The sequence below is a fragment of the Neovison vison genome, chromosome 4 (genome assembly GCF_020171115.1).
Source record: "Neovison vison isolate M4711 chromosome 4, ASM_NN_V1, whole genome shotgun sequence".
NCBI lineage: Eukaryota > Metazoa > Chordata > Mammalia > Carnivora > Mustelidae > Neogale > Neogale vison.
The window spans coordinates 19,531,193-19,558,158 of record NC_058094.1 but is presented as its reverse complement, the minus strand read 5'-3'; the positions used below and the strand labels follow the sequence as shown (position 1 = coordinate 19,558,158).

The 26,966-nt window shown below is 42.7% G+C and overlaps 1 protein-coding gene across 4 annotated transcripts in view; it reads left to right on the top strand.

Annotated features, from left to right (window-relative positions):
• Positions 1-22,074, top strand: part of COL14A1 (collagen type XIV alpha 1 chain) — a 219,313-nt gene extending 197,239 nt beyond the window's left edge. For 3 of the 4 annotated variants that reach the window (XM_044245032.1, XM_044245031.1, XM_044245033.1), the window contains exons 46-48: positions 17,797-17,874; positions 19,391-19,546; positions 21,180-22,074. In XM_044245032.1, coding sequence (XP_044100967.1) covers positions 17,797-17,874; positions 19,391-19,546; positions 21,180-21,259 — 314 coding nt within the window. In that variant the 3' untranslated portion in view covers positions 21,260-22,074. Of the gene's footprint in view, positions 1-17,796; positions 17,875-19,390; positions 19,547-20,341; positions 20,926-21,179 lie in introns of those variants that run through there. The other variant, XM_044245034.1, reaches the window with a different exon arrangement.
• The last annotated feature ends 4,892 nt before the right edge of the window (positions 22,075-26,966 follow it).

Here is a 26,966-nt window from a genome sequence, read left to right as displayed (position 1 = left end):
TTCAGGAGTGACATTTTTGTTGATCGCCCCGGACCACACAGTAGCTCCACCCCCCAGGACCCCTGAGCACTGATTTTCTGTCCCACCTATTTGAGCACTCCTCTGGGACAGGTGAACAGCTCCATGGCCAAGAGCAGGGGCAGCTCTGAGCCACATTGCTCATGGGAGGTAGGTCCTCCCTCAGTACTTGCTGTTCTCACGACAGTCCAGTCCTGGTTTCCCTTTCTGAAGGTGCTTCCCGTGCCAGGACATGAAATCGGCAGATGTAGAGAAGGGCATGGTTCCCTCCCAGCACATGGAAGACCTGGCCACCGGGCATCCTTTGACAGTGTTGGTGATGGATCACCTGTGACACAGGGGGCACAGAGCCCGTGCCTGAGTCATTCTCGTGAGTCACAAGGTGTGTTTGTTCTTTTTGGAAGTCCTCTACTGGTTCTTGCCAGACTGAGTCTTTCCTGCTCTGCAAGAGGACTTGAAGGCTTAGACCAGAGGAAAATCTTTCAGGAATTCTCAAACAGTGGCCCAGGCCGCCTTTGAAATAGGAATTTCTATGATATAATTTCTGCATATATCTATATGCATGTATTTGTAAAGAGTGCAGTAGACAAAGCAGAATCATGTCCTGCAAATTCGTGGAGGATGACAGTGAGACAGAAAGTGAGATAAGCCCTTTGGGCATGAGGGAAAGTGATTTTTAGATGATCACCAATGGATGGTAATGGTTTTGTGTTTAAGGTCGGGGTTTTTAGGTCAAGGCCCAAGGGACTTTTCGTTCCTAGCAAAGAATTTCAATCCTGTTGCACTTGGGATTTTTGCTGCAAGGAAGACGATGATTTTTTGTTTGTTTGTTTGATCTCATGGTCCAAATACCCAGAAAGTATTGAGAGACAGAAATATCTACTTTTTCACTAAATCAAAACAATAGAATTTTAAAACTAAAGACATTCAGCCTTCTTTTCTCCTAGCCCTCATTTTGTCATCTTGTGTAAAATGGAGCATATGAAGATACCGAGGTCCAGGGAGTCTTGAAATCAGCCAACATCAGGACTAGAAATGAAAACCAGAGATCGTGGGGTTGTTGTTGTTGTTGTTATATAAAATAGGATTATCACACTGCTCTATGTAATATAATTTTGAAAGGACACTATATTATATAAATATAAAATATATTTTATTTTATATTTAAAATAGAAAATAAATAAGCATTTATTTTACATTATTTATTTATTTATTTTATAAATATATATAAAATAAATAAGTAAAAATAAGTATTATTACTCAGCAGTGTATTTAGACAAATGCTAAACTACAAAAGCAAGGCAAAAAGAAATATAGTGTTTAGTACTCTGGCCCGGCGTGTTAAGTGAACCTCACTTTCTTCTTCCTATGTGTCCCACGTAAGTCTTCCTATAAGAAATGCACCACTCTATTGACTTGGCTAATTTTTTGTTAGAAGGGCTCTATCTGGTTTTCCTATTAGAATTTTTCAAAACTTTTTAAATAAGCTCTCTGCCCCCATGGGGCTTGAACTCACGGCCCTGAGATCAAGGATTGCATGCTTCAGTGACTGAGCCAGCTAGACACCCCTAATTTTTCAGAAGTTTTTTGAAAAATACATATACAGGATGTACAGTAAGAAATATATTTTGCACCATGATGCCGTCTTATGCATGCAAACTTGTCAAACTGAGGCAAAAAGCAATACTACTCATCCTGACTATGGTTTCTGGATTGCCTCTGTTCAAAAGGCTGAGGGGCAACCTTTTATTTTATGACCTTGGTTCAAACACACTATTGATTAACTCAATCATTATCATTGAACTAGCCAAAGAATATGCATTTTGGGGGAACAGAAAAGGAATTACAAATACTTCCCCCATCAGCAATGTGACATAAAGACTGTTCTCGACTTTCCTTCTAACCCAGCAGAAGACTGCATTCTGCCTACATCTGACTAGCTACCTCCTTCTCATTAACCTTTGTCTCCTTTAACTTTAAGTATTTTTTTTAGATTTTATTTATTTGACAGACAGAGATCACAAGTAGGCAGAGAGGCAGGCAGAGAGAGAAGAGGAAGCAGGCTCCTCGTGGAGCAGAGAGCCCCATGCAAGGCTCAATCCCAGGACCCTGGGATCATGACCTGAGCTGAAGGCAGAGGCTTTAACCCACTGAGCCACCCAGGTGCCTCTTCAAGTATCTTTCATAAGTTTGTGGGGAACAGCCGTTTCGCCATGTTCTCACATGGATCGCGATATTACAGAATCCTTAGGATGTAAGGAACTGAAGGACTCCTGCGGTTCACGTTGTTCATCTAAGGCTTGAACTCCAACTTGGACTTGTCTGATTATTACCAACCAGAAGTAAAGAGGTTCCATCTGCACAAGTATAAGCAAGAGGTTATGCAGCCCAATTTCTCACCTGCTTTTTCTTGCCATTTATACCACGTGGCTCATGCACAGCAAAGACAAGCCCTTCTTCCATGGGCTACAGTTGCGTGTCCCCACGAAATGTGGCATTGCCTTCAGGTAATAGCTCTATATCCTGGCTTCCAAAGTTCACAAAAGCTATAGCATTCCTCTTTGGTACCCTGACCTGACTGGAACAACTGAGTCCTGACGTTTCTGACCTGAACTCACTCTGCGATCACAGCCTTGTGTGATTCTAGCTAGACCCCAGAAGACAACTCTGTTTCTAATTCTGATCTTTGTATAATTGTTCCTGGATGGTGAATCTCCTATTTTCTTATTCCATTTATTGAAATGTTCATATTTCACACTGGTGTCTTGAACCATTTATTATTAACCCAGTCAAAAATCAGTTGGTTGGGGTGCCTGGGTGGCTCAGTGGGTTAAAGCCTCTGCCTTCGGCTCAAGTCATGATCCCAGGACTCTGGGATCAAGCCCCATATCAGGCTCTCTGCTCAGCGGGGAGTCTGCTTCCTCCTCTCTTTCTCTGCCTGCTTCTCTGCCTACTTGTGATCTCTCTCTCTGTCAAATAAATGAATAAAATCTTTTTAAAAAAATCAGTTGGTTGGTCTATAGTTGGCCAAACTGAATTTCTTTATTTACTTGAAAAGAACTGGGACAGTTTCCTGATTTCAGTGTTTCTGCAACTCCTTCAGTTTCCATCATTCTCCAAAAAATATTGGATCACAGGAGCCATCCAACTGAAGATTTTCATGATCAGATTATACATCCATAATTTACTGGAATTTATATCTGATTTATTTTGTACAATAAATCAGTAAATATTTACTGAATGCAAGGTTCACGTAAGTCTCTTGGGTTGACAGGATGTGAGATAGTACTATTTATTTATGGCTTTCACTTATTAGGCACTAAATGTATCTGCCAATATTGTGTCCAGTCCTATATACACACTCTCTCCTTTGGATAAAATAGAAGACATGGTTTGGATAAGGAAGGAATGTGGAACATTACTAAATGTGCACATTGGGAGAGTGAAGGTGAAGTGAGCTGTGTGGAAAGTAAATGCTGTCAGAGGTCAGTATTAGCTCCATTTTTTATTATTTTTTCTAATTTTTTAAAAGATTTTATTTATTGATTTGTCAGAAAGAGAGAGACAGAGTACAAGTAGGGGAGTAGGGGAGGGAAAAACAGGCTCCCCACTGAGCAGGGAGCCTGATACACAGGGTTCTATCCCAGGACCCTGGGATCATGATCTGAGCTGAAGGCAGATGCTTAACCCACTGAGCCACCCAGGAATCCCTAGCTTCATTTTTTTTTTAAGTTTTTATTTATTTATTTATTTATTTGAGAGAAAGAGAGAGAGCATGGGTGAGCATAGGAGGAGGGACAGAGGCAGAGGGACAGAGAATCTCAAGCAGACTCCCCACTGAGAGCAGAGCCCTATGTGGGACTCGATCCCAGAACCCCAAGATCATGACCTGAGCAGAAAACCAAGAGTCAGATGACAGAGCCACCCAGGGGACTCTATCTCTATTTTTAAGTGAGGAAACTGAGGCTCAGTTAGTTTTTCAGTTCACCCCACTGGACCATAAGGGAACAAAATTCAAGTCCACATCTGCGTGATTCCAGAACAGCTGTGCTTGTCCCCTCTGTCTGTTGCCACCTTGGAATTCATAGTGTATTGGGGAACTGCCATAGAAAAGGCCAGAACCGTGCAGGGTCTGGTGGACCCCATTGCCTTGTGGCTCCTAATAACCACAATTCACGGCTCAGTTCACACGAACAAGTCAACGGCTGAACTGACACACAGTGGGACGTGGTTGTACTATTGGCAAGCTCCCTGCACGCTGTGTTCTGGTTTGGGAGAGGCTTGGGACATCCTTGACCTGGCCAATGACCAACTTTGAGGAGATTTGTTGGATAAATATGAAGGTGGTAAAAATATTTTCCATGATTATACATTTTGGCACTTGAAAGTTTTTCTAGAATTTTAGCATGTGCCCAGGCTGTAGAAGAGTCCAAGTAAGGGAACTACCTGGAGGGAAGCTGGCCATGGACCTAGCAGCTTGGGGTGCACCTACAGAATTCTACTTCTATTATAACATCTAACAATAGGGGAAATAGAGGAGAAACATGGAATAAGGCAATTCAATCTTGTTTTCCTTGTGATATTTCAGAAGAGAAACTGATTTCACTTCACTGTTTGCAGTCCTGCTTATTTGAGTAGCGGATGGGATGTCATTTGGGGCATCAATCTTATAGAAGTCAGGATCTGAACTTGGCCACTTACTAGCTGTGTAATCTTGACTGCTTAATCGTAAAACTTAATCTTTCTGTATCTTCTTTCATTCCTCTAACCAGCACTTACTGAGCATCTACTACACATCAGGCACCGTACTGGGTGTTAATGACATAGTGGTAAACAGGACATACATTTCCTATGTTTCCTGTACCTGGCATGGACCCAGATATTAAATGCACTAACAAAAACTAAATGAATAGTTTCCTTTAGTGTGACATTAGTTGTAAGTGCCATGAAAAAAAAAACCCACGTTGCCATGCAAGTGTAGAAGAAGGGGTTCTGACTTACACTGGCAAGTCAGTGATGTTTTAGCTGAGACCTGAAAGTTTAGGAGTTTGGCAGATCAATAAGAGAGTCAGAGGAGAACATTTCAGGCAGAGATAGCAATAACGTATGCAAAGGTCCTGAGGTGCAAAAAGGCTTGAAACTCTAAAGCCATGATTCTCAAAAGTAGTCAATATATTGTCTCCTTTTCAACAGATAAGTTACATCTCTTTTACTGTTCTGAAATGAAATTGACAGATAATACATATAACCTGCCTTCACACATAATTTAAAAAAACAAACAACTAGACTGCCATCTAGTGTAATGTAAAGAAGTAAAGCTAAAGTAATTTCTACTTCAAATGTTTATTCCAATATGCAAATTCTCAGCATGACTATACTAGAAACATAATGAAGAAGTCAAAATGTGTTTGTATTAAATAATTACTCAGAATGCAACCATTACAAGTTCAGGCTGATGTAGCTGAGCTTTATCAACAGTGGGTCTTGCTGCATTCGTGTCTGTTGTGTTCACAGTGAAAATCATAAGAGCAAATACATCATCAGCATTATGCAAATAACTAAAATTATCTTCTACTTTTTCAGACATCTGTTCCTTGATTATCAAATCGCTTGGTTTTCCACTATATTTCTTTTTCCTACTGGGGCTCTCTCCAGAGAAGCCTTATACTACTGACTATCTCCCCCCAACCCACAGACAGTAGTAATGTCTTTATGCATGCTAGTGCCTAGAGAAAGTTGAGTGAAAATGACTGGGGGGTACAATTCCAAGGATTTTCCCAATGGAATGCATTGTTTTCTATACACTCATTAGCACTTTATACCTACTCTGTGGAATCAAATATTTGGGATGCAGTATTAGCATTGAGGCTTAAAAAAATAATAACAGCATTGGAATTTCATCTTTAATCCCAAGAAGATTTCATGTTTTTGATTAAGAGCTTGATGCAAGGACAGCTGCCCCACTCTGTTTGTTGCCTGGATTAATTTTTTATTGTTCTCTGAGGATATAATCCTTGAATGACTCTATGAAATTGGAAAATTATTCCCCTTGAGTTTTCCCTGACACAGAAGACCAAATTTCTAAGGAGTGAATGTAAAGAAAGACAAGATTTAAGGATCAATTCTTGCATCAGTCCTAAGTCCTTGGTTAATTTGAAGAAGATGGACTTTGTTCCAGGAAATGAGAAAAGGGGGATGTGAGAAGGAAGAGAAGATGCAACCCAACTAAGTCCTTCTTCCCACCCCACCAGAGCAAACACAGATAGAAAAGGAATCAGGCACGCTCCGGCTGCTGGAAGTCAGTGATAACCTCCTTTGGAGACATAGAAATGGCAGTCAGAGTCAAGAAGTTGCATATACCCAAAAGCTAACTCTTGAGTCCCTAAGGTTCATTCCCCTTACCTGGGAATCAACAAGGCTGAGAAGGCTGGGTCTCAAGTCAATCTGAAGCTGGGAGAGAAAAGTTGGGTTCTTGCATTTGGTATTTCTGTGGTTGAAAAGAGCTGTTGGCACCAAAGATACATTTGGCTGAAAACTTTGGTCACGAATGCAGAATAAAGGCAAAGCAGTTGCCAGACAGGAATGCCTAGATGCTAAGCATCTGTGTAACTTCTCAATGTCTCTTTTATCCTGGTTTATTCCTGGAAAAATTATCTTTATGGGACAGATCAACTTAATTAAAGATAGAGGGTTGGCAGGGCTCTTGTAATAATTGGCTGGTTGAAACTTAAATATTTGCAAGTCTTCCCTGTGATGTTGTATTATCTTTGACATTGGCTTGCACGAGACATAGTCTTTTCATTGCTGTTAAAAATCTGCTGACGTGTTTGCTTCTTTCCTCATTCCCTGCATCTCATCTCCTGAGAGATGAACTCCAGAGAAGTAAAGGTAGCTTTCTCTTTTCTCACCCAGTGGTTAGGTGGTAAAGTCCAATTTGAATGTGCATTGGAAACAAGATTTTCTCTGAAGGTTTGATGTATTGTGTTTTCCTAATGTATAGTAACCCAAACGCATTGAAAAGAAATGCTTTTCCTTTTTCTTTGTTGCATCATCTTCCATTTTGTAAGGTTTTTTTTCCCCCCTCTGTTACAAACTGAGTCTTTGCATTCAACATGGCTGCAAAGAGAAGCTCTATGTGTTAATGATTCATTACTCTATAACGAGTTACCCTACAACTTAGCAACTTAAAACAGCAAAACCTATACGATCGTGGTTTTCTGGGTCAGGGATTCAGGAGTGGTCTAGCTGGGTGCTTCTGACTCCGGGTCTTCCACGAAGTTGATTCAAGATGTCAGCAAGGGCTATAGTCCGCTTTGTCTTCTTTTCTTGCCATGAAAGCTAATATAATTGTTTCTGTAGCTTAAAATATTTTGAAACCCTTAATTGGGGGGGGCCTGTGTAGTAGATCTGATCAGATTCTTGCACTGGATTTCAGTCCCTGTCTGGGGTAAAGGGAATCATGCTAGAAAGAACTACTCAAGGTTAATGCCGTCTCAGCAAGATATCTTCGTACGGTCCCAGTTCATATTTTCCGCCTGACTTCAAGTATGTACTTTTTGCTCTACCAAATTGAACCGCTCTGTGCTCTCAGTATTAGTCAGCTTTCGCTGCATAACAAACCACAAACATCTCAGTAGGATACAACGATAAATATTTTTTTTTCCACCACATATCTATGGAAAACAGGGGCAGTTCTGCTCTGCTGGGGCCCTGGCTAGAAGGGCTAATAGTTTCCTAGAGTATGTAATCCTCGCGGCGGTGGCAGAAACAAATGAGGGCAACCCAAGGTGCCGATTTCAAGCCTCTGTGCCTGTTGTTGCCTCTAACGCCTCATTGGCCAAAGCAGGTCACGTGGCCGTGGCCACGCCCAACTCCACGCAATAAGGAAGTACACGCGGGGCAAAGCAGGAGCATGCGTCAAGTCTGGCGCAGAGTGATGAGGCAGGGTGACTGCTCGTCCTTCACGCGTGTCTTTTCCTTTGCTGCTCCCCCCAGTGCGGATTCGCACTGTGCCCTGTTCTTGTCCCAGTGCATGGGTTTCCACCTGCCCTTCCCACTCCCTAGAATCCTCTTTCGTGCTCTGGCTCATTCGTCCTTCAGAGCGCATCCCCGGAGTCCCCGCTGCCAGACCACTCGTTCCGCCCGCGGTTTGTTGGGCCCCGTGCGTTGGTTGTTGCTGCCCTGCTCCCCTCCAGCCGCGCCAGGCTGAGTAAACCCTCCCCGAGCGCAGGCGTCGACCGCAGCAGTTTCTCATTATACTGCCATTGCTGGTGTCCTTGTTTGTCTTCCCCCCCCGGACTGTGAGTTCCGTGAATGGGGCTGGGCCTTTCATCTCTGCTTCCCCCCAACCCCTGCCCCACCAAGAAGCCTGAACAAGAGCAGGGTCCGTCACCGCTGTGCGCCCAGGTAGAAGGTGCTTTCTTGACTTGCCTTTTAATGATGATTTCACTCTGTGAATCCTGTCTCCGCAGTGAGGCTGCACGTTCCCCGGAGACCAAACGTAATGTGGGTTTTCCCTTTATTTTTCACAATACCTGAAGAGCAATAGTCATTTCGTGAATCATGAGTGATTTATGGTGTTGATTACTCCTTGGCTAGTTTTTTGGCTGCCATTTGTCCTTCACTCTAGAGCCATGAAAAAAACCAGAAGTCCATGTGGCTATAGGACATCAACGCGAAGACATCCTGTTAAATAGCCAGTTACTGCCAACTTGACAAGTCAACGTTTTCTTCAAGTCATTATTGTGTAAATTCAGCCAGGAAAACGGGGTGAGATTTTTAAATAGGAAAGATTTTTCGACTGGGTAGGAAATATATATAAAATAGCAAATACGTTGGACAATTCAGTGCTCACATTTTAGTGTGTCTAATTTAGATGTCTGGTCAAAAGATCAAGGGACATCCTGCTTATAATGCCTCTGTGTGTGTGTGTGTGTGTGTGTGTTTACAATTTCTATATGTAAATATTGATAGAGGCGTGTGTGTGTGTTTACAATATCTGTATGTAAATATTGATAGAGGCAGACAGAGACAGAGAGACACTTTGTTTTAAATATAGGAATGTACTCAGCCATTTTCTAAATTTCTGGCCTTGAACATAAACAAGTAAAATGGAAATATAACATATACTAATTTAGATGATAAAACTAAAGCTGTTTATATTGGCTATAGTAAACCATTTTCAGTGAATTTTTTTAACAAGGATTTAAGGCAACAAGTACAATAAACAAGTATACCAAAATGCATTTGTATAGCTGAGGGAAAAACATACATAGAAAAGATATATTCATTAACTCTTAAAATTTTCATTGGTTCTAGGTTTAACTAGATATAAGATGTATTTATCTTAATAGTGCTTTCTTCATGCTCATTATGAAGGACTGCTGGTCCTAATGCCTTTTGTTTTAAACTCTGCAGACACTGACCTCATCCCAAGGCCCTGACACAGCTCTCTTCTTTTCCAAGAGTCAAGAGCATCATATCACTTTTCATTTTTGCAAGGAATGAAAACAAGCCCTAGCTCTAATTTATATATCATTAGCTGGTTGAATATTCATGCCAAACCTGATGTTCATTTTTGAAGCCACAGAAATTGGCTCATTTTTCTATTAACTTCCAGTTGTTAATAATTTTCCTAACAGCCCATGCTGGAAATAATATAATAATATTGAAGGAGGATCAGTCAGAACTTGGGAGCTGAAACTGGTCGATGAGCGTTTGGTCTGCTACTCTTATGCCCGCAAGATCATAGCATCAGTGTGCAAAACTGTGGGGACAAAAATCCAGGATTCCTGGTGTCAAATGTAATCCCTGTTCATTTTTGCGATGCACTCGCTGGTGGGACCAACCTGTGGACGGCTACACAGGGTTGGTGTGCACTGATGGGATTGCCCCCTTCATTCTCTTTTCTCCCTTCTTCCTCTGTAGCCCCCATGCTGCCCCGTTCACCTCCCTTCTCCCTGCTGCACTTTCTTCCCCGCTTTCACTGCCCGGATATCAGTGTATCTAATTTAGATGTGTGTGGTCGAAAGACCAGAAGGCCTCTGGCCAATATTACCGTGTCTCTAACTGATAGAAGAACCTGAAGTCCAAAATATCCTGTTGTCTTGATCTTGATCTGGTAGTGGTTCCTTTGACTACTGGACAGCCCTATTTAATGCTTCAACATGTTTTCCTTTGCCTTTGCTGGGAGACTAGCTCAGTGTTCATTGGTGGAGTTGAGCTCTGCCAGATTTCTCAGTCCACTTTACTAACTGAATTGTTTTGTAGCACCCAGCAGGGCCAGTTCCATGTTTTAAGGGGTCTGAGGCTTCAGCACTTTGGAGTTCCTCTTAGAAAAAAAGAGGGTGAAGTTACAAACAAAAAATTAGGTGGATGGTATTGGAGGGGTCCTGCGCACACGAGGGGGAAGGGCCGAATCCAGACCCCTTCGTGTGCCAGGACCTGATCTAGACTGGCTTCTTATTTTGCTCCCCCACCTGCTGCAGCCAGAGTCCGCCAAACTGCTTGGGGTCCCCCAGGCACGCTCAGTTCTCTTTCATCTGCCGGCCTCTGTACGTGCACTTGCATCTGCCCTTCTTTGCGTGGCTGACGTCTGCTCTCCAAGACTTGGCTTCAAGGGTCAGCTGTATCCGAAAGCCCCCTGTGACTCCCCACGAACGCCTCAATTCTGTGCTTTCATGTGTTGTAGCTCTTCTCACACTGCGTGATGACTCTCCGTTTGTCCCTTTCCCTGCCACAAGGTGACTCACTACAGGCAGGAGGGGTCCTTCTGGCTCTGATGCTCAGAGTCTGATACTGGGATTGGACCAGGCAGTTTGCTTTCAGTCTGCCCTTCTTCCTCCTTTAGCTGTGCGTCATTGCCTCTCCAGGCTCCTTTCCCCCACTACTCCTGGAAAAATTCAGCCAATAGGAGCCTTTTAAAGGGAGTAGAGGGTTCCAGGGACACCTCAGTGGCTCAATTCTTAAGCATCTGCCTTCAGCTCAGGTCATGAACGCAGGGTCTTCATATGGAGCTCCATGGTCGTCCATGTTCCTTGCTCAGCAGGAAGCCTGCTTCTCCCTCTCCCACTCGTCCTGCTTGTGTTCCCTCTGTCACTGCCTCTCTCTGTCAAATAAATAAATAAAATCTTTAAAAAAAAAAAAAAAAGGAGGATTACAGGGTTCAAACAGGGTAGAAGTCGAGATATTTCTCCTCTCATCCTACACCTGGCTCCCCTGCAATTCTGGTTGTGGTGACAACTCTTACACGGCTCCTGCTTCAACTGGAAATCTCTCCCTCTGCTTCTAGATCCTACCAGAAGTTTCTAGGCTCTGGGTTCCAGTCCCACCATTTCTTCCCATTGCCCCCATACTCTTAATGATGAGAGTAACTCCTTTCTCTTGCTGATTTATAAGTTGCCTCATCATTTTTAATTGGTTTCTCAGTCCTCCATCACCCATGTAAACAAGTCCCTGGATTAACTTCTCTTTGCCTGAACTATGCAGAGTGCTTTATCTTTTCCTGAGGCCTGAATTACCCTGTCAAAGTGGATGGGCCATTATTTTATTAAAAAGGCAACAAGAAGAAAAGCTCTTGGCCGTGGTTTGCAAAATTTGTTTACATTGAAAACAATCATGTATAATCGCTTCTTGGCCTTTTGGCCAAGATCAAGTGTGAAAACAATCATGTATTTTCCAATCTGTGTCCCCTTAGCTGAGACCTTAGCCAAAACATGGAGTCCCATGTGCTGGTACTAATGCTACAGGCCGAAAATGTAGAAAATAGCAGATTCTGGAAATTGCATGGAGTATTTAGTGAATTATGTCCGATGAATCTGCCACCTTGTGCCTAGGTACCTATCTAGTACATTGCTTCCAGTAGGAGTTCAGACATATTCTGAATGGAAAGCAGACTGTGCTTACCATTCATTGTCCACATTTCCTAGGTAACAGACAATATAACAACATAGCCGAAGCCCTGTCTCACTGTTTCTGGGACTTTTTGGTACAGTGACAATGAAAGCATTGCCCAGCCTTTGCGTATCTGCCTGGGCATAAATCCTGGGAGTTGCTCGAAATGTCTGGGCTGAGAGACTAACTGAGCTCAATGGAGCAGCACGAGGCCCCAGTGTGGAGGGCTTGGTATGGTCAGAGGGCAGAGAAATGAGTAAAATGTCTCTATTCAGAGACCAGCAGGCCAAAGGAAATAGGAAATGGACAACCGAGTGCCAGATCCTGGGCATGTAGTCAGCAGGAGCCGGAGAGGGCCACTCAGCGTCAACCCTGAATCTTGCTCAGAGTAGAGGGCAAGAATGCCAACTGAGGGAAGTAAGCTGAGAAAATGTGATAACCACAGGACTGATTGCTGAGCCTGGAGCCAGAGCAGATGTGCAGACTGACCCAGTGCGCAGCTCAGGAAGCTTCGACTGCAAAGAACAAGACAAGTCTCCTGCCCACTTGGACTGAAAAGGCAGGGAGTGCAGTGGTTCAGCATCTGGGCTTCGGCACCAAGCTGTCTGGGATCAAATCGTGGCTCGTGCTCCTTCCTAGGTGAGGGCAGGGATCACAGCCTTTTTTGGGGTTGTTAATAGTGCCCGCCCCCTTTGTTCTTAAGAAGCCAAAATGAGCTCCTGCATCCCAAACCTCTAGCTTTTGGAATCGACTGCGGTCATTTTTAGACTTAGCTGATAAACTCACTGGCCACATTCTTGGTTTGTCAAAGTCTGCAATAGAATTTGGGATTTCATTTATTCATTCATCAGCTTGATGCGTGTTTCTTGAGTGCCTTAGTATATGCCTGGAACTGGGAATATAACAAAGAGCTAGAGTGAACAGGTCTCTGCCTTTGTATACCAGTAAAAGAAAATATTGGAGGGTCCATGTTAGGTTTGTGGTAAGGGAGAACCAGGGAACCCGGAAATGGTTTCTAATGAGACTCTTAAAAAAAGAATGAATATGACAGAGGTACCTCTCTGTTGGGGGATGTTGACGAAGCAGGTGTAGGGGCAGAAGGTACATGGGAAATCTCTGTACTTTCCACTCAATATTGCTGAGAACCTTGCAAAAAAACAGATTTATTGAAATATTTTTAAAAGAAAGAACAGATGAATGGATGGATAATAATAATCTCTCTGATTATCCTAAATATTTTTGATAACTCAAAAAAAACTGAAGGTATTTTAGTCTTACCTAAAATCATATTTTTGAAAAGTTAGAGCTTCATTTATATCAGCTATGCTTAGTTTTTAGAAATGGCAGGAATTTAATTGTGATCGGTTATATTCATCGCTAAGAAACGCTAGCACTGAAACTGCCACACGAGGAACTTGTTAGAAAAAGCAGTGTTCCCACAAGGCAGGCATGTGAAAGTAAAAAGCAAAGCTCTGGGGTAAGGAATTTTGTTTGTTAATCCTTCAAAGGTCAGGCTTGCTTTTAACAGTCAGCTGCATGTTGGTGTAAACATGCAGTCATTCAGTTAGGTTTCTAGAACTTACTGGGCCACCTACCATGTGTGAGGTTTGGCTTGGATCCGACACTAACAGTAAAGAAGACATGATCCTTGCCATCAGCAGGCTCATTGTCTTAGGCTAGGCGAACATGAGGACAAGCAAGGCAATGGGTAGGTTCCAGAGGAGGCACGGACAATATGGAATCAGAGAACTCATTCATCCCTTCAGTGAGTAAATAAGTAAGTATCTGTAGGCTTCATAGTATGTGGAAGACACTCTCAGCGTGTCAGGGATACAGCCATGAAGCAGATCAATAATCCCAGCCCTCTTGAATCCTGTATGCTTCTGCTCATTATGGTTGCAAGAAGCACTGGGCTGGGTCTTGAAGTCTGAGAGGTATTTATGGAGACATCCAATGTGAAATGGGTGTTCCAGAAGGAGGGGCATCCTGTGCATTCAGGAGTCCCGGTGCCTTTGTGGAGAGAACGTTGGCACTTGGCTCTGGGGACTTTAGCTCAACACTGAAGGGCTCTACCTTCAGCCCTCACGAAGAGATTGATGAGAGAAGCCCTTATTATGTGTGATGATGGCATATTTTCTGTGAAGAAGGACTATGCCCAGATCTATTCATCACCTGTCGACATCTCACAGATGGGTTGACATTTTGGGACATCTGATTTCTTTCCTTTTAACCATGGCTTACAGACTTCTCAAAAATATATGCAGATCTATTTTTAGAGAGGTGAGGTCTCTAAGCCTGGCCTTTCATTTCAGCCCTCATCTTAGGTCTGTAATTATTGATTTTTAACATGATTTTTTCATTCTAAGAAAAAGATTTACAACCAAACTCAGGTGTCATGGACACGAAGTTTCCTTTGGCTCGGAACCTAAGTGAATACATGGACAGATATTAATCTATTAGCCTACCAGTAGTTGGAATGGATCTTCATTTCAAGGATACTGAAATCTAAAATTCCCCATTAGTGGCTAAAATTAACAAGTCAGGAAATGACAGATGCTGGTGAGGATGTGGAGAAAGGGGAACCCTCCTACACTGTTGGTGGGAATGCAAGCTGGTGCAACCACTCTGGGAAATAGCATGGAGGTTCCTCAAAATATTGAAAATAGAACTACCCTATGACCCAGCAATTGCTCTACTGGGTATTTACCCTAAAGATACAAACATAGTGATTCGAAGGGGCACATGCACCGGAATGTTTATAGCAGCAATGTCTACAATAGCCAAATATGGAAAGAACCTAGATGTCCATCAACAGATGAATGGATAAAGAAGATGTGGTATATATACTCAATGGAATACTATGCAGCCATCAAAAGAAATGAAATCTTGCCATTTGCGACAATGTGGATGGAACTAGAGGGTATCATGCTTACCCAAATAAGTCAATCGGAGAAAGACAACTATCCTATGATCTCCTAATATGAGGAAGTGGAGATGCAACATGGGGGGGTTAAGGGGGTAGGAGAAGAATAAATGAAACAAGATGGGATTGGGAGGGAGACAAACCATAAGTGACTCTTAATCTCACAAAACAAACAGGGTTGTTGGGGGGAGAGAGGTTGTGAGAGAGGGGTGGGGTTATGGACAATGGGGAGGGTATGTGCTATGGTGAGTACTGTGAAGTGTGTAAACCTGGCGATTCACAGACCTGTACCCCTGGGGATAAAAATACATTATATGTTTATTTTTTTAAAAATTCCCTATTAGTATAATTATATCCTTAGAATTTTCTCAAGACATTTTGAGGGGCTGGAATATTTTTGTGAGACTCTTACTCTCTTACCTTGATTTGTAGTACAGGTAATATCAAATGCCACTCATTTTTCTCTACATAACTAGAAAATTGAAACAACCAGAATCCCCACTGCCCAATCTCCCCCATCTTTTGCTTTCTCAATGAAGAAACAATGGATAAGTCAAGAAACTTTTTTTTTTTAATATTTATTTATTTGACAGAGAGAGGGATCACAAGTAGGCAGAGAGGCAGGCAGAGAGAGGGGGAAAGCAGGCTCTCCACTGAGCAGGGAGCCCGATGTGGGGCTCGATCCCAGGACCCTGAGATCATGACCTGAGCCGAAGGCAGAGGCTTAACCCACTGAGTCACCCAGGCGCCCTAAGTCAAGAAACTCTCACCAGAGAGCTATTCCTAAGAACACTTCCCCTGCATGTCCTCTTCAGCCTCAGGGACAGCATCTCCTACTTTGGAGAATCATCCAGAAGCCATGTTGTGAATGTTGATCCTTGAGTACCATAAGGTCATGGGAGGCCTCTGAGTCACCACACGCTTAATCACGAGCAGACTGCCATTAGTCATCTGTGTATTTCATTGTGTTCTAACTCTTTAAAAATTAGTGGTTCCCTGTGGGGAAAGTGATTCTCATTCAAACAGAAGAAGAGGCTAAGTATGGTGAAGTACATTGGCAACTGAGAGGACACCTACTGGCTGAAAAGTGCTTATTCCAATTAGCCACTAAACTAAGAGCTAAACTGATAGCTAATTAGGTAATAGCCAGTAGGTGTACCCAGGGTGCTTTTCTGTCTGAACAACTTGGTGAACAGTTGAGTATTACACGTTGATTGGTCTGAGTATGTTGAGTGCTTTTTAAACTCAGGTGAAATTGTATTTTTATTCTTGAGAAATTACTGTCTTCCTTCTGGGTTCCTAAGACAAGAGTCAGACCCAAAACAAGAGGAGGCCAAGTGCTCGGTGCCCGGCTCTCTCCCTAAAATACAAGTCTCTTGTGAGCTCAGAAAATACCAGCGAGGCCACGCAATAGGCGTGTGTGTGGGAGGTCTAGCAGGAAGTGGAGAAGCCCTGAGGACCGCTAACAAGGAGGACTTTTTAATTTTTTTTTAAGATTTTATTCATTTATTGGACACAGAGAGAGAGGTCACAAATAGGCAGAGAGACAGGCAGAGAAAGAGGAGGAAGAAGGCTCCCCACTGAGCAGAGAGCCCGATGTGAGTCTCTATCCCAGGACCCTGAGATCATGACCCGAGCCGAAGGCAGAGACTCAACCTGCTGAGTCACCCAGGTGCCCCAGGAGGACTTTTTGAAAGGGGCCACATAGACCTTGACCCCAGAAGGTGGACCCAAGGAACACAGCGGACCCCAGCGTTCATATCAACAGACAGTTGTTCGATGTGCAGTGTAGCAAAAAGTACCAGTTGCTCACCAGTCTTTTTTAATTTTATTTTTCCAACTATTCCCCAAGCCCATATTACATGAACGCCTAGCTTTCTGGAAGTTATAAACCAAGACATGAAAAGTGTCCTTGTTTGTTGTGTCTCTTCGTTTGTCTGGCGTGAATACACACCGCCTTTAGGAAGAGGGAGAAGTTACTTGTAATTTTAAACATTTTAAATCCCTGGTGGTGGGGGGTGCCTTCTCGAATTGGTTATTGTCATTTATTTATGTTTCCTTCCAGGCTTTGCCAATTCACACATAATTCCTTTATGAGTCTAATCACATGCAGATGCAATGCCATTCTGCTACTTCAAAGCATTGTTGTACATGAAAAACAGGCACCAGAGACCTTCTGTGTTGTGAGCCTGGGTAACCCCCCCACCCCCACCCCGGCTGATGCAACTCTTTCTGGGACGGGTGGGCCACAGTAGAGCGTGTTCTCACCTGTCCCACAGTCTTGTGATAGCTGTTTGGGTGATGAGGTGTCAGAGTGTATGTTTCCTTGTTATTTTGTGGGGCTTTTTTTGCCCGTGAAAACGTATAGTTTGTTAATAGCACTGTAAATGATTTGGAAGAAGGAGTCTGCTCAGTGGAAAAGAAGCACAAATAGGTTTAGATTTTTATGGGGCTGAATCAGCCAAATCAAACACAGGCTTTCCCGAAGCTTCCAAGTTTTTAATGGAAACTCACGCTCTTCAGAACTTTGCTGCCTAATTATAATTCATGCCTTTTGCAGATACATTACAGGGTGGACCAAAAGGAAAATGTTAGCCACATTCACTTGTGATTTCTATTGTGTGACCATGGAGCGCCAACTGCATATGTCCAATGGCCTGGTGCGTGTAAAGACACGGGCCAGATCCTGGCGGGCCAGATCCCTTCGGTAGGAAGGTGGATAGACTTACAGTATCGCAAATACAAACAGCGTGTTCGGCCCCAGATCTAGCCTTCCTTATGCGGTCGTACATAATTCACAGTGTCAGAATTTAATTTAAAAGTCCCCTGAGAACCGTAACCCCAAACCAACTCCTATCATTATCGTTATCAGAGAGGTCTTTTTTTGAAAGATTTTGCCTAGATTTTCTTTTAAAGACTTTCTTTTTTTTTCTTTCTTTCTTTTTTTTTTTTTTTTTAAACAGGTCTAACTGGCATCAAGGGAGAAAAAGGAAATCCAGGCATAGGATCCCAAGGTCCAAGAGGTCCCCCCGGACCAGCAGGTAAATCTTCCTACCTAACGAAACTGCAAGATGAAAATCCTAACGTTTTATATTCACATGCATCACCGATGAGAAAAATGGCCTTGTTACATCTCGTATCTGATGGAAATGGCTGTTTTTCTTATTCATTTTATTGGAAGGCCAATTGTTAAGTGACAATCCTCCCAGTACAGAAGCCTCAAAGGCTTCTAGCATATTCTGGGACCCTATTGGCTTCGTGAGTTAGGCCATGCTAGGTTATGCTGTAGTAACAAATCAATCCCAAACACTTAGTAGATTGACACGACAAGGGTTTATTTTATAGTCCCCCGAAGTTTGATTTGGGTAAGATGGCTTTTCCCCATGTTAGAACAAAAGGCTTCCAGGAAAAAGATAAAAGAGGCACATTGGCCTTCACCTTCCTCAATGGACAATGACCTACATCACAGTGAGGCTTATTTCACCGGCTGGGACCAGCCACTCTGTCTCCGTTGAACCACATGGGAGGCTTCAAATACAGAGGAACATGTGGATGTTTGAGAAACACTCAGAGTTTCTGCCACCATGGCCGTCTTACTGGATGAGTTTCATGTCAGTTTTGAGTTTTGTGTATATTACTGTGTGCTTTTACAATGATCTCTGGGTGATCATCCTCGTTATTAGAATGGTAAGTTTCCAGTCCTGTTGGACATTTTTAATCTGGTTTTAGCCACATCAAATCGAAGACTTTATCAATGTTTTTCTTTCCATCCTAATAGTGATTTTGGAAAGTACTTTTCCTAGGAGGGATTCCTAATGGAAAAGAGTCACTTTGAGCATACGTGCTCCTATCGTTAGAGCTGGTGTGAGGGGCTGATCTAGCATCATGTGTTACGCAGAAAGGATGGTTGGTGAGCGTAGACTGAAGGGGACTGAACCTACTTAGAGCTGCAGTGCTTTTCAAATATAAGGCGACACTCGTTCCTCATTTTCAGTAGAACTAGAGTTGAAGAGTTCATCTCCACTAAAGTTGAAGAATCTCATTTTTTGTTGAAGAATGCCTTTTCAAACACTATTGTAATCTAGGCCTAAAAGCAAGCGTTAAAACACCCAGCCTGATAGACTTCCTAAAATCACAAAAATTTCAATCTCCTATTTTCACTCAATCTAAGTGCTCCGTCGATATAAGGTAGCCTAAAGAAATTTTGGATCAGTATTTTAGGTCTGATTTCAGACTTTGCCTTTTTCTCCTGTGGGATAATTTCTTTCCCACTCAGGCTAATGTAATTCAATTACCTGAGGCCAGAAAGCAGGACAGATTATGAGGCTGAGACTGAGTGTGTTTGTGTGTGCATTGGAGTGTGCATACACACGTGGGTGTGCTTGTCCAACAAATCCAATTGAGAAGTAAAAACTCAATGCACAGAGAGAGACATCTTATCCTAAATGTCAGGATATGTGAGGTGGCTTCTCTTAAGGGTTTGTTTCCTTCTTGGTAGTCTCAAAACTACCTATGATGGTCAAAGACCAACTGTTTTCCTTTGTGGGTGCTTCTTAGGACCTTCAGGGGAGAGTCGGCCAGGAAGCCCTGGGCCCCCTGGCTCTCCTGGACCCAGGGGTCCACCTGGTCACCTGGGGGTGCCAGGACCACAGGGTCCTTCTGGCCAGCCTGGATACTGCGACCCTTCTTCGTGTTCTGCCTACGGTGTAGGAGGTAAGTGCCAGCCCCTCATGGGCTTTGAGTAATGTGTCGCTATGATTAGAACTATAATGATGAGAGTTCAATGAACAGTAGACCAGTAATGGGAGGGAAGCCAAACTTGAATGCTTCACTACCTTAAATTATCCAGAGACCTCTTCTATAAAGTCCACGTTACTATCAAGGCTATCCCTGCAAAAACCTTAAGAGGAAAATGAAAATAACAACACAATTAAATCTTCCTTGTTTACAAATGGCTGTCCACACTAACTTGGCCTCCGACCTCATATTTGGTCATTGGGGGACATATTAGAACTTTCTGGTTTACTGCTGTGGTGTGGTCCTATTTCACTCATGCTTTGGAAAAGCCTCAAACCTGGACTTCTCCCTAATGTGGAGGGCCCCTCAGATTCTTTTGGGTGACATTCTGCCCACCACATACCCACCATTTTCGGTGACCAAAGGTAATGTTAAGAAGAAACAAGAGTGACCATGCCTGTCCCTGCCGCATTACTAACTCCTGGCCCGAGATTGTGAAAGATAATGCTTCCTAAAAACATCTGCAGCCTGCATGTCGGCGAGTTGTGCAATGGGACATTTTCTGACATAGTCACTCTTGGAAGCATCAAGAGAGATGTTCAGAGACCGCTTTGGGGCAATAAACTTCTTAGTCAAAGAATTTAAGTGTTCTGCTTTAGGAGAAATTTAACCTTATTTTCCAGAGGAACTGGTCAAGAGTTTTGCTGATGTATTTTTCTCTGTTCATCTCTTCCCCCCCTGTTCTCTCAAATCTCCCTGTCCCTTATTAAGATCTGATCCCTTACAATGATTACCAGCACTGAGGTGGAGCTCTTCCACTCTGACTCCATGGGCCTGGGCAATTGGCTACGGATCCAGAACTGTCCTGTTGACCACCACCACCCCCCAGCCCCTGCCCCTAACCATGGGCACTCTGCTTCCCTGCCTCACCTGCTTCCCTACCTGCTCACTGTCATGTCTCTTGCCCTCCCTGCTCCCGACACATACACTGATAATACTGGAACTTAACCAAATCACAAGTGTCCATCGTGATAGGAACTGACAGCTCTGTATCCTTCTGGATCTTTCTGGATGTCGGTCTATGACTGTGTACCAAGAATTTATCCCCAACTTTTCTGTGTGTAATAACTGTTTAAATGTGCCTTCTCCTCTTTCCTGTCCCCACACAAGATTGATGGGCACGTTCCTCCCCCACCACCCTCCTCTCCCTCCCCCCTCTAATGTCCTCCCTTCCCAACTGTCCCCTTGGTGATGGGTTTCTAACACAAGATCAGTTTTTTAAAAATTTATTTTTCTGTTATAATTTTGCTGAGATTCAGGGTTCCTTTTGTAAATAAAACACATACTATATTTAAGCAGTTGGCTGTGATTCTAGTTTTCTAACCATTGCTGCAACGGGTCTGTCCCTTCCTTTGCTAACCATCTGAAACCTCACGGGGGAAGGCACAAGTGGCATGGTGGGTAATGGAAGCTAGTGCTTTCCACCTAAGCAGGCTTTCTCTCTCATTTATTGACCAAATCTGTGTCTCTTATGGACCCATGTGAGGGGAGAATATCAATTTATGGTTCCTGGGTCCCATCAAGTCCCCACCCCACTTTTCCTCTCTAGCTCCCCATCCTGATCAACCGGAATTCACTCCTGTCCAAGACGAGCTAGAAGCCATGGAACTGTGGGGCTCAGGCATCTGATCGCCCTAGGACACATTTGGAGACCAACCTCAAGAACTCTTAGAGAAACTTATTCAAGAAGAATGTTGTTATGTGGTTTGTATGCTACCTTTGGGGGGCTTGTCTCACCCGCCTAAATTTCCTTGGACATTGTTAATATTGGTATTATTAGCAAAAAAATTATATTTTAAAAAATCCCCTTCATCTATGACACCACAGGATTTATTTCTCCTTGTTATTTTAATGGCATGCCAGATTATTTGTTTTTCCAGAGAAGAGTGCTCAAAGGAAAATTGGCAAAAAAAAAAAAAAAAAAAAAAAAAAGTTGAACTCTGGAATCTTTTCTGTGTTAGATGATCTCAAGTCCTAAAATGCATCAAGACAGCTATGATTGTATTCAAAGGAAATGGGGCCCTAGCAGAATAAGAATTTAAAGAGATCCAAAGATTATGCCATTTATCCCTATCTCCTGTGGCCTTTCTGAAAAGAAAAATGGATATTATTGGAGAAACTACCTCTTGATTAACTGATCTATCCAGCTCTGAGATCACTCGGTACCTCGTTTCACTGGTGGCTAAGAATATGTATCAGAATACAGCCTTTCTGAGTTTGGTGATTTTAAAAATAGATTTAGAATTTTCAGTGAATTTACATGTAAAATAGTGACTTTCCATCAGTTCTGATGCAAAGAGATCCAATCTTGATGAACGACTCATCCAGCAGTATTCCAAGACTTGCCCTCTTTATCTACATGGATTACTTTGTACATGCAGATACGTTTTTTTGCAAACCCATTTCCATTCTCTTTTATAAGCAAATAAAAATTTAAAACAACATTGTGGATTCTTTTTACTGCATTAATGTCACCCTAAACTTCTATAGTCTTAGCTGACTTTCATTTTATTTTTTAAAAGATTTTTTTTATTTATTCACTTGAGAGACAGAGACCGAGAGAGCACAAACACAGGGAAAGGCAGAGAGAGAGGGAGAGGGAAAGACCCCCCTCTGAGCTGGAGGCCCGACATGAGGCTCCATCCCAGGACCTGGAGATCATCACCTGAGTCAGAGGCAGACACTTAACCATGTGAGCCATCCAAGCACCCCAGTCTTAGCTGAGCTTTAACCAGAAAAACAACAGTTGGTTTCCTTTAGATGGGTATTCAAATTTTCATTCATTCATTCATTCATTCATTTACTCATTCATTCTGAGTGTAGTAAGAAGCGTAACAGAAGAAGCGGTTGATTTGGGCCAAAGAAAGTGGTAGATTTTTTTTTTAAGATTTTATTTTATTTATTTGAGAGAGAGAGAGAGAGAATGAGGGGAGGGGCAAAGAGAGGGGGAGAAGTAGACTCCCCACTGAGCGGGGAGCCCAAAGTGGGACTCGATCTCAGGACCCCAAGATCATGACTGCAGCCAAAGGCAGTATCTTTACCGACTGAGCCACCCAGGCACCCCAAGACTGGTAGAATTTTATGACTCATATATAACCCACAAGAAAATGCAAGATTTGTGCTAAAGAAATGTTCTCCAATAACTTACTAACAGTTGACTGAAGAGTCATCTTTTTTCTAGTATTAAGAAGAGTCTGAAAAACTCTAGAAAGGAAGAAAGGAAATGATATTGAACCCAACACACTCTAACACCTGAACTATAATATATCCTTTGCTCACAAAGGAGGAAAAATCTAGATACTTGAGAAAAATTTCGGTTCTATTATTTGCTTGTTGAAAATAAGATGGAAGAGAGTCTTAAACTTAGTGTATGCTCCTTTTCCTGGAGCATCTCCCTAGGAACAGATAATTTTAAAGAGTAGAAATGGTGTCACTTATAACCAAAAGTTGGATTCTTCCTGGATCAGTAAGGTCTTCTGACCTTCTTTGGTTTCCTTCACTAAACAGATCTAATTTAAAACCTTTCCAGCCAAAGGATTCAAACAGTCAGTTCTACTTATGTGCCTTTGGGGATTCAGGCAAAGAGTTTTTTGGTGCCTTTGCAGGAAATGAAAGAAGACTGTGAGCAGATAACCAACAGCTGTTCCATTTTAGTTATGGCAAATCATTCCACATGTAGGAAGAAGGACTGATGAGACGGAAAGCTTGCACAAGGTTCATCAGGATGACTAGAGCCAGAATCACTTAAGAGAACTCCTCTGTAAAAGACTAGGTTATGTCATTAGTCACTTCATACCTTTGTGTTAGATTTCTTAGTCTTTTCGCAGGTGAGTAGAGAGAATATTCTGTGTGCTTGGGTCTTGGAAACTCCTAGTCTAATATCGTGCCACGGAGAGGACTCTCAAAGTCTGTAATAAATGGTGAAGTATAAACCAGCAGAGGTTCTAATCCATTCGAATCATTCTTGAGTTGTGCAGATACACTTGGCTTTGATTTTACTGGATGGTCTAAATCTGTTTATTTTAGCTAGAGGAAGGTTCCATTCGTTTGGAATATGTCATCCCTTGGATCCAGTATTTCAGATTTCTATTGAGTGAAATGTTCAAAATAAAAGGTGTAACTCAGATTCAGGGCTTTGGTGGTTACAATAAATTGCCTTGTGAAAAGCTGACTTTGAATTGCATTTTTATTGCCTTACCTATTTTGGCAGGAATATGCTTCTGTCTTAATTTATAGTTTATCCTCTTTCTGAAAGTAAGAAAACATTATCTCATATAAAGAAAAACATTACTTCTCAGAATTCTCATCACTTCGATTAGAAGCTCTCAATGACTTGAGAAATAGTCCTTTTAGGGTAGTATCTTGTATTCAGGAAAACCTCAATTTAATTGCAGGACAACACTCCCCCTTTCTTTCCTACCTTCTCTGCCCCCTCCATCCTCTTTTAACTAATCTTGCTGTGTACTAGGAGCTGTTTTTGTTCTCAGGATAAAAACATTAATAAGAGAAATGTGGGCTTGTCCTCATGGAGCTTCCTTTCTAGTGCTAGAGAAAGATGGGAAATGAGTGAATCAAGAAGCAAAATGAATCTCAAATTGCATCGGATAGTAGGAAAGACTCAGGAAAAGTGCTGAAAGCGGAATATGAAGAGGAGATAAGGGCACATCTTCTTCCATCTGTGGGGACAGAGACAGCCTCTGTGAGGGGCTGATGTTTAAGCAGAGACATGAAGCTAAGAAAAGGCTTGGGAGGAGAGTCCAAGCCAAGATCTCATCACATACAAAGGCCCTTTATCAGAAAGGTGCTTTCAAGTTCAATGAGCTTGAGGGTAATGTGGCAGGAGAGTGAACAAGATAAGGCTGACACCAGAGTAATGTAGGCAACAGGCCAGTTAGTGATTTAGATTTGAGGCCGTAACTAACTTAAAACATACACCTGATCACGTCAGTCGTCTGCTGAAACCCATCAATGTTTCTCATGGAACTTCAAATCTCAATCACTAACTGGCACACTGCCTACCTTGGCCTAAGGCTTGGATACTTTGGTCTCCAGCCTTATCTTGTCTCGGACAGAAACAGTGAGGAACAAGGATGAGCCAGGACATGGAGGATGGTTTCCCTGCTCTCTTTGGTAACCGAGAAATAGATGCATATTGTGTTAAGTTCTTGAGACGTTAGGACCTGGAAGAGCCATGTTGCTGAACTTCTCTTCTGAAGCTGCCATTGAGCAGTTACTCTAGGCCAGGCCTACTCCAAGGGCTTTAAAGTCGAACCAGTGAGGTTGGGTTCTACTCTGCTGCGGTAAAACAATTTTTTCGCTACTTCCATATCAACATATACCTCCATGATTGCCGAAAGAAGAGAAGAGAGGCCATTGAGAATCATCTCCCTCAACTTCCTCCAGAAGTGACACACGTGACTTCCACTCACATTTTATTGGCTATGTAAATCGCATGGACTCAGTGAACTTCATCAGGGTGAAGTATAATTTTCCCACATGCCAGGAAGCAGACAAGAACCAAAAATATTGGTGAGAAGCAATAAAAGCTACTCCTTAGGTCTTAATCATTTGATCATCACTGCAACCAAAGAGCTAGTTCACTGTTGTCTTGATTGTCCTGGTGAAGAGACAGCAGCACAGAAAAGTTAAGTTACCTACCTGAGAACACACAGCTAGAAAATCAAATGTAGACATTCTGACTCAAAGTATCCCCTCTATCCATAGGCTTCTCTGCCTCCACATATTGGTAATTCTTACACTTTAATGGTAAAAAGGGATGGAGATAGGGCTTATTCAAGTTCAGATTCCTGGGCCCTGAGGAATCACCAAAAACTGCCTCAGTAGTCTGGGTTAGAAACTCTGCATTTTTTTTTTTTAACCAAGCACCTCAGTGAATTACAGTTTGAGAAACACTATTTTGACATCATTCTGGTTGCACAGTGGACAATGGGTTGGTTGGAGGAGATCACAGTAGATGAGGCAACATGAGTCACACCATTGTCATGGTCAGAGGAAAGCTTGTGGAGGACTGAACCAAGGTGGTGGAATTGACAGGACTTGTTAGAAATGGAGACGAGGGGGAGAGATGTGACTAGGATAACCCAGGTGTCTGGCAGATGTGACTGGGAGATGGAGACATCCAGCCCCCCGAGAACCACAGATTTGGGTCAGGGAAATGGAAGAGTTCAGTTTAGCAGAGAAACTGAGAGTTAAGTGCTAACTAGGTGATTTGGAGCTTCAGAGAATCATCTGGGTCAGAGACATAGACTTCAGGGTCATGTACATGTAGGTAGCATTTAAAGGCCACAGGAATGAACGAGATCCCCTGGAGATTTTTCCCCATCCTTCTCCCCCTCTTTCATTTTTGTTTATGCAGACTCTTCAGCCTGGTTTTTTCCTATTCTCTTTTGAAATATATTTTTCAGCCAAGTAGTCTCCAAACTACAGCCACAATGAACTAGTTGCAAAACTCCTGGTGCATGTTCTCTCTTGTTTCTCTTTGACTCCTTGCCTATTTTTCCCCCACTTGGAAAGCCCTTTCCTGCCCCACCTCAGTTTAAATGATGTATTTATATTTATACTCAACCTCCAAAACTCACCCAGGTTCCTCTTCCAATATGAAGCCTTCCCTGAAACCCACCATGGCCATCGGGACAACCTTGACAACCATGACATCAAAGTCCCCTTTTCTAGTTAGTTCTTTAACCTCTGTGCCCCCATACTATTTGTGTGCATTCTCTAGGAGTTCAACTACCCACAGTGTGCTTAGCACTTGACAGCTGCTCAGTTAAATGTCTATAGGATCATTTCGTCCTGGCACAGTTTCATTTATAACCTGCCTGCAGTAAGAAGAGTTTTCTCTCTATATTAACGATAACATCTGGGAGACAGGAATAATGTCTAGGAACAAATGACCAGCTTCTATAGGGACTTGCAAATTGAGATCTAGTGAGTATTTCAGAATCTGAAGAAGAGGTAAATAAGCCATGTCTTCCTGTAAATCTAGTCATTCACGGGTTCATGTACTCCTCCCTCTCTCTGTGTACACAAGCATGCATCCACCCTTCTATCCAATTCGAAATTAGTATCTGCCATGGGTTCAGCCATGGATTGCGGTGATGGAGAAGAAAAGATGAATACGGAGTCATAGGAGCTTCCTCGCCTCCTGCTGGAACTGGAAGCAAGTAAGCTCATTTGTATCAGATTGTGGAAGATCTATCCCAGGCTAACATGTTCGGATCTCTGGCTGACAGCAGTAGGAAACCAGTGGGCACCTAAGCAAATGAACCATCTGGTTGTGCTTATTTTTTGGAGGCCAAATTTTGATAGAGTGTGT